This window comes from Phymastichus coffea, unplaced genomic scaffold (assembly GCF_024137745.1).
Source record: "Phymastichus coffea isolate CEN01 unplaced genomic scaffold, Cenicafe_Pcof_1.1 PCOF00050, whole genome shotgun sequence".
In the NCBI taxonomy this organism is placed as follows: domain Eukaryota; kingdom Metazoa; phylum Arthropoda; class Insecta; order Hymenoptera; family Eulophidae; genus Phymastichus; species Phymastichus coffea.
The window spans coordinates 1,739,305-1,752,853 of record NW_026706861.1 but is presented as its reverse complement, the minus strand read 5'-3'; the positions used below and the strand labels follow the sequence as shown (position 1 = coordinate 1,752,853).

At 33.4% G+C, this 13,549-nt stretch overlaps 1 protein-coding gene across 1 annotated transcript in view; it reads right to left on the bottom strand.

Annotated features, from left to right (window-relative positions):
- The window catches only part of LOC131665342 (uncharacterized), a 33,309-nt gene extending 20,591 nt beyond the window's left edge, over positions 1-12,718 (bottom strand). Inside the window, exons 1-3 of the mRNA XM_058937187.1 lie at positions 12,487-12,718; positions 2,625-2,745; positions 2,345-2,430 (exon numbers count right to left, since the gene is read on the bottom strand). Coding sequence (XP_058793170.1) covers positions 2,345-2,430; positions 2,625-2,745; positions 12,487-12,561 — 282 coding nt within the window. The 5' untranslated portion in view covers positions 12,562-12,718. The remainder of the gene's footprint in view (positions 1-2,344; positions 2,431-2,624; positions 2,746-12,486) is intronic.
- Positions 12,719-13,549: the final 831 nt, after the last annotated feature.

Genomic DNA, 13,549 nt, shown 5'->3' with positions numbered 1-13,549 from the left:
GTATAACCTGAAAGAAACGCCGAAACATTTTTACGTTACAGACTTTTTGACATTCAATGGCTCTAACTGTCATTTATTCAGATTTTAGACTATTTAATTTCATCATACTTCTATATTGGTATACGTATTAAATTCACATTATATTATAAAGTTAGCGTAATAATAGAACAATCGTAAATAAAAATCGTGAATGTCTATTAATATTTGTACTTTAACAAACATAGAAAACATTTATCGTGGACTTTCAAATTGAATCTACTTATAAAGTACACTTACGGGGCATCGTAACTTTCAATATGCAGTCTATCATTTGATTATTTTATGATTTGGAAAAGCCATAATAATAAATTTTTGAAGGGTGAAAATGTTATGTTGGCCACGACTGCGAGACGATGAAAACCGTTGTCACCACAAACAGTAGCAAAAAGCTTTAAAAATTTATGAGGCACGCGTACATTTAACGTCGCTTTAGAAGAGGAATAGGGCGGGAAACAATGTACGTTTACAAAACTGCATATATATTCTCGCATTTTTATTCGAGCATGCCTGGTAAAACATAAATAAATATAACATAATAAATAGGTTTAACTGTAAGGATTGAGCAGTTTGTTTATTTTTTTTAGTAGAAAGGAAATGGAATATTCGCGGTTTTTTAAATTATTGGTATCAGTGTTGCCATTGCAAAAATTCTAGTTTTTAATTAATTTTTCCAAACGTTGTGTAAAAATATTAAATGTTACTGTAAATGAAGAGACTAAAAAATTTATACGGGCTACCATTAAATAGCCATCATAAAAATTTTAGATACAGTCAATTTTTAATTGTTGTAAGGCTTTCAAGTATAAGTTTGATCAATTAGTTCACCATTAAAAATTACGATCAACTGTAGAATTCTGTTTTAGACGGAGTCATTTTATTACAGCGACAATATTACCTCATAAAACTTTATTGCAGACCTTTGCGTCATTCATTGATGCCTGCATATAATTTGCTTCCGTAGTATAAATTATGAGAATATCGGATGCGTACGCGATTGAATTAAAAAGAAAAAAATGTAGGAAAATTGATCGATTTGCATTCGTAGCCTGCTGCTAAATTTCACATTATATTACAGGACGTAGAGTCATAGCAGAAAAAATGTATCATGCTCGATTATTGACAGTGGAAGGGATCATTTGCCATTTCACGGTCGGCTATCGATTATCAAGAGGCCTGCGTCTCTTACCCTCTCTCTCACTTTTTCCATGTAGCTATGACGGTACGTCCACTGTAATATCAAGACGCCAGCAGTGTAGTTAGCTCGCAGACCACGTAACGTAATAAGGAGTATATTGAATGGCGGGCTAGACAGACATAGGACGCCGCACCGCGTTCTGCATAATTTCGTACATATTGTTATACTCGTGCGTCGAACAGCGTATATTGATATAACCAGAGCTTCTTTCCTTTGTTCTCTTTTGTTATTCTTTTCGCTATTTTAATATAACACTCGAATACATTTTTTTAATTACAAATTTTTGTTATTTATCTCTCTATTTTTCTGCTTTTTTCTCCTTGAAAAATGAAGTCACGTCTTTTCTCTCGTAAATTTTCCATTAAATGGACAATCAAGGGACAGAATATGCCTCCCTTTCTCAAAACAGTAGTGTTAACCTCCCTCCTCCTCCTTTTCATCCCTCGATCGAACTAAACATTTCGGAGAAGACGTATTGTATTGCTCTCGCATTTTCACACCGAACAATGTAACCGTAACAATGTAAACAATAATAATATAACTACAACGAAATAACAATCTTATATACTTATGAAACTCGAATCGTATGTATATTTGAAAGTTAGTTTCATCGTAATGTACGGTACGGCAGCTTTCAAACGCCAGCAACATTTTACTAACTTTTTGGAAGCTACAATACACGTTCAGTAGATATTAAAAGTTTTACAATGTGCGTAGTTTTGAGTTTTTCCAATAATTTCTGTTCGGTTGAAATGCGTCGATCGGAAAAAAAATTTTTCAAATAAAGCACTGTATCGAGATACAATATTTAATTATAATAAGTTGATGGCTGACGGAAAGTTGACGTTAAGACAATTTAGAAAGTAATTAATTTATTGAAGACATAAAAATCACCATTTTTTATGAAATACCAATACATTCAGCCTCAAAATCATAACTTGATAATCCGATTGCCATCGCCTGTTCACATCATGCATTAAGATAATATAAATTTTCTCAAATATTTTAAGAAAAGAACCAGCGAAAGTGAGCTACTTCATAGCAATCAATAAAGATAAACTAGCTTTGCAATCTAATTGTCAAAAATAAAAGTATGATAAATTCGCCTACCTTGAAAAGTCCATACAAGAGTAGCAAGCAGCAAATGACACCCAAAGACGAGCAAACAAGTAATGCGATGTTAAACGTCATTGTCACTGTAAAAAACAAAGGAGACGTTTCTCTTTTTTATCATGACATATTCTATTAAGTTAGGCACGAGTTAAAAAGTTGCGAATGAAATTTAAAGCCATTCAGTTTATAGGGGAAGATTTATATGAAAATGTAGCGCGTCGAGTTTTCGCGTGTAACTTTTGAGTGAATTACAGTGAAAGTATTTTCATTCACTTACCGGGGGACACTTGCTCCACGAGAACGCTGTTGGACTTGGGTTGCGAACGATTTCCTGTTAGATACTGGCTTTCCTCCTGCAGTACCGACGCCAAGGTAACCGCTATTACCGCATAATAAAACTGAAACACAAAAGCAATGCTTTCGAACAAAAAAGACCTTTGACAAATTTTCACTTTAATTCAATTCTCCGTCTTTTTCGATTCACGATTTCTTAAGCTGAGTGGATTGACCAATTCACTGTTTTCGTATAATCCTTTACAATATCAGAAGCTCTTACAGTTGAAAGCTCCTGAAGACTTTTGTAAAGATTTTATCATATCTACAAACGTTATGGAACTTCTAGTTGGGATATATGTCTACGAGTATTTTTTGTTCAAAAAAATTTTTTTACTCCTTTACACAGAGCTACCATAACGAAGAAATTTTTTTCACAAAAACGCGAAAGAAACAAGATTCCGCGATGTTCCAATATTATTCTTGGTATTTTATATTTTGTAACATAAAACAAAATCCGTTGTGGTGACAAGGGAGCGTAAAAACTTACATCGATATAACGGCAGAGCGGTTTTTTTGATCGTTCGTTCTTATCCTAATTCTCTTTTTTATCAGACAGAAACATCAACCGATATTTATTATTTTTTTTAAATAAAAAGAAAAAAAGTGCCGATGCCTAATTATACATTTTATTCACATGTCTGAAAAATGCTGATCTTTAATTTAGGAAAAATGTACCTCGTTTGTGCGAAGAAAAATGAAAAAAACTTAAAAAAATATCGGATAACTCAAAGAAGAGAAATAACACGAGTAAAGACGTTTCGAAAAAAAATACAAAGCAAAAAGATGTAAAGGGAGTAATCGACATCAATAAAAAAGCCAAAGAGAGAGCTAAAGTCAACAACAGGTGCGTGAAATTGCCTCTTTGGGGTCTCTTACAGACCAAATCCTATCCTTATTTTTCGCATGATCTTTAGCTCGTATAGGTAGAAAAAAAAGAATCCAATATAGATTCTTGGAACCAATTTTTCCAGTACGTATATATTGACTCAGTTTCTTTGTGGGTTCTTTGATGGAATATATTACACAAGTATTATTGATATAATTGGTTTTTCCTGCATGCGTGCACTTTTCTTTTTGTCTTCAAACTGACTATTGTTGGGTGGCTTGCAAATTATACATCTTATAATTGTGCATGAATAGATTTTGGAAAAACGTAATTGAAAAAACTTGAAAAAAATGTATGTTTTATTTGACTGTCTGTCTGAAAGCGTCCCATGGTGCATACAGTCTATATGGCTTATATCGTACTGACAATTCAGTGCAAATCTGTAGTGAATTCGTACAATAAATTAAGACTTGCTTATTCACCAAATATTGGGTAACATTCAGTTAATCACGCGCAATTAACTCTACTCCAAAAACTAAACTATCGAGCTATTAATATGACCATAAATCAATTAAAGATAAGTAATTGGAAGGGACCTTTTCTCTTTCTTATCCGGAGATCCCGGAGATCCCATCAGGCTAAAAAGCACCTAGCGAGAGGATGAGAAAGTGGATTCGAGCCTCAAGTGGCAATCGATCGGTTGCAATGACATTATTGAAATCACTCCAACTATCAATTAAATCTTCTTTGAAGTGCTTTACCACTTTGTTTGAAATAATTATAAAATCTGAGATAGACTGCGATGCCTCTGGAATTGAATTTCGAGTTCGTTAAAAATTCGAAAAAACGCTTCTTCGCTATTAATTAATTGTTACATTCTTCGGGCTTGAATTCAGTCAACATTTATATCGGAATTTAATGATCATATTGTCCAACGAAATTAAATAAAATAACCTTCCGAACGAAATAATAATTTGTTACAATGAATTTCATGAGCACCGGCATAATTTTGTAGTGTGCTCGATCAATTCGAATTTGCAATTTTACATTCATGCTACTGCTCGTTATTTCCAGCTTATTGAATAATGCGCACAACTCCTCGTATAATTAAAAATAAGGTATCGACCAAGTTGAATCCCAGATGGGCAAATAAAGCCATCACGAAAAGGTTAAAAAAATATTAGCCAATTAACATACACTACGAGATTCTCCCACGAGGGTGTAGAAAAAAAGAAAAAATGGATGTAATCATTTGTGTTACGCGCGACAAGGGATAACCTCATGAGACGTTACGGCCCACGAAATTCGTCGGAGGCATTGTCGTTGACGACATTGCTCTTGGGACGTTGCGTCGTGTTCTGACATATTTATTTGATTATATTTGTGGAACTTAATATCAGGATTAATATAGATTTGAAAATCAAACTACAAGTACGTAATTGATGCCATACGGCGTTCATATTAATATTATTTGTATGATAATGTTGTAATATCGTGTGTTGTTACATTTGTTTGATCATTTATAAGTTTCGATGTAGTTTATGCCGAGAGTGGATTTGTTGAAGATAGAATACTTGCAATTCTCATTAGACATCAGGATTAAGTAATTATTAAAGTTAATAAACAAAGAAATATTTATAAAAAACTTATTACCGTTACATCACGTACAACTTTTTAATATCACGTGCACGTTTAATAATAACCCTGTTGTAACAAACTTGTATAATTGAAGTACCGAAATAGAATTCTAGAAAATCGAAACAAAATTACCAAAATTCAAAGTTAGTGAATTTGTCGTTTAGCGAAGAGACCTGAAAATTTAGAAATTTTCATACTTACTACTAACAAAATTCGGAATCGTAAAAAGTTTTAACAATTTCGAATAAAATGAACAGTACAAATATCAATTGATAGTCTCAAATAACATTCATTGATCCGGATTGAATTTCATTCGAAATTCAGTTAATGTAGTTTAAACAGAGATATGAAAATACGTCCGTAGAGGTTACTTTTCATAGAGTCATAAATCACGGTGTCTTACTATCCTTATTTATAGCTGTAGTACGGGGAAATAAATGATTTTCTTTATTTGAATATTTCAATTTTTTCATAAGTCATTTCTCCGTCTTTTCGCCAAGTTGTCAGATAAACCGCTTTTTTTTGCATATCTGCCATTTTTAAAGTAGCATCAAAACAATGTTAACCACAAAGACCGTCAATCTGATTTATCTCTCGAATCTTGAACTCCACCGCGATATAAATTAAGATAAATGCCTGCAAAACACAAGTCTTGTCTCATCATAGTATTATCGAACATTTTATATATCAATGAATCCATATGTTTTTTTGAATATTCAAATGTATTTAATCGTCTCAAAATCTTGTTTGTAGATACTGAAAATCCACGAAACTCATTTCTTTTATAGCATGTAGGTATATAATCGTGGACTGTGCTTTTTTTCTTTTTGTTTCATTGGTAATGAATATTATGCGAATCGTATGTTTCTAGGTATATCAACTCTGCGTGTGTACCGACAATTTTTCTCGCGGGGTGGGGAGGGGGGGGGGGTAGCAGCTGATGATTGATAGGTGTTACTTTTATTTCTCGTGCGGTGTTTACGCCTGGAGATTCTAGTTCAAAATTGTAGGTCTTTCATTTCTCATAATTATTTTTATGTCCACTACCTCTGATTTTTTATTTGAAAACTACAACTTGATACCTGCGTTGTTAGCTGCCCTATTTTTTGTTCAATTTTATTACTATACCTACATGCGTGACATGTCATTGGACGGACATGCAAGGTACGCTTGCCGTCGAGTCATAAAAAAGGGTAGAGTAGGTGATAAAATATACAGTATCTCTCATTAAGGTACTTTGCAAGGCGCGTGAATAAGTGAAAGGTATTAAACATGAAATTTTCCGAACGAAGCACATCCACGTGTCGTATATCGGAGGATGAATAATTAAAGAAGATAACGAGAAGAATAAATTAACATTCTTGTGAACATTTCACTATTTGCTCAAGTTTCAAGCTTATTTGGGACATAATTATATTAAACCTTTCCATAGTCACATAAATTATTATCAGCCATAGAGGTAATGTAGATATGTTTAGACTATTATCTATTAAGAAAATTGCAATATCTTGTAGATTTTAATTATATTTCATTCTTGCCTGATCGTATACTGATAGTTCTACTTGTGTGGTTGATAGAGCTTTCGTGGGCACGATGAAGGCATGTAATTTCATCAACATCAACAGTCAACCATCGTAGAATAATGCTGGGTCGTTAAGAAACAAAAGAATGACAGTGGCTTAAACTTTTTATCCTCCTCGCGTAAACTATAAACTGATCGAGTTTAACGCACCAACATGCTCAGGCGCTTCAGTGCAAATAATAAAAGGCAAAGTACCATTTCAGTGTCCGAGGAATCGTAAAATTCTGCACACATCCGCACGTGTACGCACATAGTATTTCGGGTCAAAATAAACAGCTCATCTCTCTTTGAGCGCCGACGTGCAGTTTTACGCGGAGAAAACTTTACAGCCGTGTCATTAAATTTGAAGGCGTCTAGCCGACGATGCCTTCGGAAAAAGAGCATTTCATTCGCATTCGCGGCTGCTGCTGCAAATTACGTGTGATTCGATTTTTGATCATACTGTGGAGTCCTATCGTCCTATCGAAAAACGAGTTTTACTGCGTGTCGTTAAGGAAGCTCGTTCACGGGTTCGCGATTAGTTATCGATCTAATGATTTTATGCCGAAATTTAAAAATCACAAACTGAAATGTACAGTTACATTTAATGATATAAATTATTAGAATCTCGAGTCTTCAAATAATAATCTAGGTTGACAAGTAAAATTCAGGAAAAAAAAATTTATATTTGCCTTAAAAATTTTAATATAATATCTATTATATTAAAATTGTTAATATATTTTGAGTTGTCTAACTCAAAGCCACGGTGTGGCTCAGTGGATAAAGCGTCAGGCTCCCCTATGCGAGAGGCCTGGGTTGGGTTTCTGACGAGGGTACTAATGGCTTTTTTCAAAAAGTGTAAGTGCTAAAATCAACATCGCGCTTCTGAGTCGTTCGGATTCGACTTGTAAATAAAGAGAAGGTCCAATAACCACGCGCGCGCATACATATAATAGACAACTCTTATCACAATGAAGAAAATATACGACTAAACGTCCATGAATTTTTTAATTGTCTGTGACGTTCTTATTGTTATATGTTAGTAATACGTCATAGCGAACTAATCAATCTTTCCAAAATATCACACCTATTTAATTTCACCGCACGACTGACGGACAAAGCAAATATACTGCCTCTACTGATCTTGGACAGCCTTAATTGATTAAATAGCTATTTGCTTACGTGACCCTTAGAGAAACTTTCTATTTTAGTTAGGCTTTCGTCCTTCGATAATAAGTAATATAAAGGTTAGTCAAAAAGATTTTATAAGTAGAAAAATCACTACTTAATAACTATTTATTAACTCGTGACTACATTTAGAAGACTACAGTAATAGACCTAACCCAACTTTTTTTCATTATAATTATTCTCATCAGTTAGGGATCTGCTGCAAGAGGAAGTAAAAGCAAATAATAGTAAGTGGTCTTGATGCAGACCACGTCAGAAATACGATCATCAAAACAACGGACGCTCATGGCACTTTAACCACCCTTTCCGACACATATATGTACATAAACATTGGCAAAGACAATATGAAACTGTTGCACTATAAACTTCTATATCCTCCTTGAAACGAGCGAAACTGCTGGTGAAAAATTCGCCCGCTGTCATAAAAGTTATACGTGACACGCTTCATGATAAATATTATTAGAAAAATCTTGTATTTTTGTTATAAACGTTTATGTTGTATAGGGAAAGATAAAAAGCTGAACCCGAGAAAGTATATATACTCGCGAGTATAATATGGATGTGCACTTTAATAAGACTATGAGAGTGATGTGCACGGTATCGTGCAGCTCGCGAACCAGAAATAAAGTTGATCCTGTTTTTCCTTGTCCCGCTTTCACAAAAGCGTATTTACCGCCACGTTCCTTTTTTTTCTGTTGTAATAACAAAAAGAAATGAAATGATTTTATCTGAAATTCTTTATAATTTGTAGAAACAGTCGTTATTTTAATGTATCTCTATATTAGACTAAATGAACATTTTACATTCATAGGTTTTTAGAATAAAAACTGAAAATAAATGCAAAAATTATTCATAATTTTTGAAAAGACATATGGCTCGCATCTTTAACGTCTCGAGTAGGATTCTTGGAACAATCTCTGATATTTCATGATATTGCCATTTTTTGTTATTTCGTTATTCCATATAAAATCTTCTCCAGTGTCTTGATATTGCAATCGATGCAATAGGGTATACATTTTACTTATCTTCATAAAATATTTCGTACTTTATAAGGACAAGGAAACCAAGGTTTTTATGAGACATTCGAAATGAGAGTAAAGTGTAATCAGGACTTTTTATACGGTAGTAGTTTTTTTTACTTAGTAAAACTTCGTAAAAGTTGACCAAATGAATAAATCAAACTGAATTTTGTAAATATCTATGGTCTGTTAAGTGAGAAGTTACGAGCAATTTATTTATCTAAGCATCGTATACTAGTCTATGGTCTTTGCAAAATTTATTACAATAAGAAAGTTAATTTAAATAAGTATAAATATGAAACCGTTTATGTAGTAATACTTATGAAGTAGATTGATGGAAGTGCATTAATTGTGAAAAAACAAATAAGACAAAAACGACGCGGGTGTAGGTTTCCACTGACGCTTTAATCTATTGAGTGGAGAATCAAATCCAATAATGAAGTAAAGAGAACTATGTGTTCATTTAAAGATTGAAAAGAATTTAGGTTGCAGGTAATCATGCGCACGCGAAACTGTAAATTCAGATCAGGAAAAGGCTGCGTCATTTAAATAATAAGAAACGACAAATTTTTGTAAACAAAGTTTTGAAAAAGTTACATCGCAAACAAGCCGTCTGTAATAGGATTAAAAAGATTCTTAATAAAGTTAGCGCCTATTGCGAAACCTCTGATTGATCTTACAGCTCAATATTGTCGAACGATCATTACTAGTCGACGTCGGCATTATTTTTCTGAAAAGCGTTCTGCTTCATTACTTCTTCTGCATCGTGGCGTTTCTCGATTAGAGCGGTTGTCATGTTACCTCTCAAGGACTGCATTTTCCTTCCTCTATATTACAAGGCAGTCATTAATTCACAACATCCTCAAGTCTATTTTTTTCTCTGCATCGATATCGACGCAATATTATACGCGATTGCAATTTATGTATTTCTTTTCAAAAAATTTAGCTAGCCTTGAAACATTTTTTATCGATTGAACAGTATTATTTGGATATTACAAAAATTTGTTTATTAAAAATTAAGAAAAAATGATTTATCATCGAATTGCAGTGAAAGTTTTGGTTTTGTAATTAAAGTCTTACGACCTCTCAATAATTTTTGCAATTAAACACGATGTATAGGGATGTCTGATTGATAATTCCACGAGCGAAATACATCATCTCGTAAACCAACCTTTCCAGATATCAAAATAGTACGTACTCGTAAAAAAGCACTTCCAGAGTATAAACTTGCCACTTCAACGCAATAAAATTCAAGCATCGAGATGATACTATATTTTTAACACATCCGTTCCTCTCTTTCTCTATCTCTCGGCTAGTTTTATCCTCTGAAAGTTTGAATGAACGAAGGAAAATTACAGGTGTGAAAGATGACATGCGTGTGTCAGTTTTAATTAACTTTGTAGCGTGGTAGGATAGGTAAGAATGTAACCAAGCAAGGAAGTGCGCGGAACGAGCTAAAAGCCATTGTCACTAGACCGGAAAGGTAGAGGCTTGATAAAAGCAAGTGTTCACCTTTGGATGCTCTACGCCTGGAAGCTTGCAACCGCAATTATTATGCACGCTATTGCTTTTCGCTTAGTCATGAGTTTTTTCTTCAAGATTTAAGCATTTTCATACTTTATTGGCATCAAACGTGTTATGCTCGATTGCACTATTTATAAATTTTGGAAATATCGGTAAAAGACATAAAATTATTTATTTGTGTATATACATGAAATGAGATATATATACTATGAAATAGCACGTCAATAAGCACAATTTCTTAGTATGAAAAAAGTTGAGTAAAATTTTACGGTAGCACACTTTCCGAAAAGTAAAAAACAATTGTACATGTTAAACAAGGCGTAAGCTAGAAAATGTTAAAGAAAATTACTTTTTAATGAAGTTATTTCTATATTTTATTTTCAATACTTCTGCTCATATAACGAGATTTCATAAATATGTAATCTAATTTTACAAAAATTGAAAAATCGTTAATTGCTTAAGGGTATTTGGAAAATACTGTGATTGCCTTAAATATGATAATATTGGATGAGCCTGTCATAACGAAACTCTTGATTCTATTGACGTTAAATAAAAGTTTTAATTATTATTATAACGAATTGTAATAATTTGTATGGTTTCTCATAATGTATAGGCGATCAAAAACTCTTCAACTGAATTAAACCTTTTCTATGGCTTCTAATTATTTATGTATTATCCAATCAACATTTGATTTTAATATCGTAATTCTTAAGCTTCTCATTCTGCTCGGAATAATTAAACTTTATCTGAAAAGCTAATTTATTCCTTCACCAATTTCTCTATCTGAAATGTAGGGTGTTCAAAGTTTTGATGAAGAGTTAAATTTCTAAGAAGTAGAATCGAATTATGTCCAGATATCCAATTCTTTATCAAGCTAAAAGTCGGATAAATTGGTTACAGTACTTAGCGAAATTGAAGTAACGAAGGCATCACTTGCATTTTTTTGAAGGGTTAAAACGCACTGACATGCCATACATAACATTGCGGCAAGAACATTATTTCTGGGAATTTTTTTTCTTTCATATTTTTTGTGAAAATACAGTGCGTGTCAATGAAAATTCATCCTCAAATTTACATTATTAAAGAGAACCGCGAGCGTTTTATCGCTACACTCAGCAACGTAAATAACGCACTAGAGTAAGTAAACTGAGTAAATCGTAAATGAGAACAGAAATGTTAATATGGACAGCTAAACCATTATTCCAATCGAGTATGCCCATGTGTATCTTTCATTGTTTCAAATTACTTTTGATTTTTACTCGTTGACTGGCTAAATGATACATTTCCTGTTCATTTAAGTTTTACGTGATTTCGCTAAATCTCTACAATATTATTCCATACAACGGCTCCACCGTATTTGCATTGGAAAATAAAACTTTTTCCATCTATTTTTTGTACAGCGGAAAAGAATTTTACGTTTGAAAACAGATTATAATTGAAAGAGAAAATAATTGAAATTAAACAAATACTGATCTTAATTATGTTTCGAAAATGTATAAGTATATTCTCTAACTTGAAAAAGAACAGTTTCTTTAGTTTCTTTAGATTTTTGACATATCCGTTTAAATCCAGTTACAATATTTCAACTTACGTAATTTTCAAGCTTAATAGGATTCGTCAGATGGCCAAATTACTTTTGGAAACCGATGTTAAGCAAAAACGACGTGGACTCTTTATAAATTATCCTAATTAAATTTTCTAACTTTACCTTTTTTTACAAGTTGAAATTACGAATATGAATTTAATTGATTTTACTGGGAAATCAGAAATTTAATAAAAGTAGTCGTACAATTTAATTTATGCACATTAGCACGTTTTAAAAACTGACATAATTTGATTGCTCAAATAAAAGAACAAATATCCAATGGGATCAATGACCGTAAAATTTAAGCTTGTTTCATGAAAGGGATCAAGCATATGCCAAAACGCTTATTCAAATCAGAGCCTCTCAATTACACGATCAACATACAACAGCCACACGTTACGTCTGGCTCAAAGGCGTACGTGCTGGTATATTGCTTCTAGTGCACAGAATTTGTCAACTCACCACGGTGTAAACGGCACAAGCGAAACTGCCGCGACGTACCGAACGCCAGCAGCAGCAGGTCTGCATTATCGCCATGTCGCGTCTGTAATAACTGCTTGCACCTTTTACATCGTTTTCAATTAATCTCACGTAATAAGCTGTGTTAGCGCGGCGCTCGCAACGTCCACGCCACCTTTGCAAACACTCATTCTCGGGCTGCGAATGTGAATGTCAAGAGGACTCGTCAGCGAGACGCTCCAGAGCCGACTGCTAATACTTTGCCCGCCAAGCTTTCGTATCCCATGTGCCAAAGTTTACGCCTGCGCGTTGTTACAACGCAGCGCTGCTACAGGTTGGGGAGATTTTTTTACGGAGTTAGAGGGATGCTGTTGTTGTAAGCTCCGCGATACAATTCATGATTTTCTTTTTCGCGCGCTGTATTGGCAAACATTTTTTTAATTTTCGGTCAAAACATTTTGTGTATTCAGCTTGTTGTAAAATTTTTTCTTTCCCGAAGGATTTTTTTCACTATGCTAGGTATGTATTTTCTAATTCACTGATTGAAATACCTTGTTTCAAAATTTTTCAAAATTGCTGACAATGCACGCTCGACGAAATCCTAAATACAGAAGTGGTAATATATTTTTTTTTTTAACACAAAATATTTCTTGTTTAATTTCAAAGTTACATTTTAAATAACAATGATGAAAGAAACTCAGTCGCTGTCAAATATTCTATTGAGCATAGTTTAAAGGAGATTACAAAATTCTTGGTATAATTACATAAGAGTATATTACATAAAAGTATAATTACATAATATTAAATTCCATCGAAGACGAATAGCATTTGAATGAATTGCGAAATTTCTGTGGCTTATCCGTAGTTTATATCATAACCCAATTCTCCCGATTCTCGCGAATACAGCGTATTACAATTTCTATGACGTTTAGTATTCGATGTCGACAACTCAATCATGCAACGATTTCAATAAGTTCGTATTTGCTCGCAAGCTGCGTCCGTAAGATAGATTTATTGCATGTGCATGTGGATGTAATTTTCTCAGGTTAGGGAAAATTGGACACTT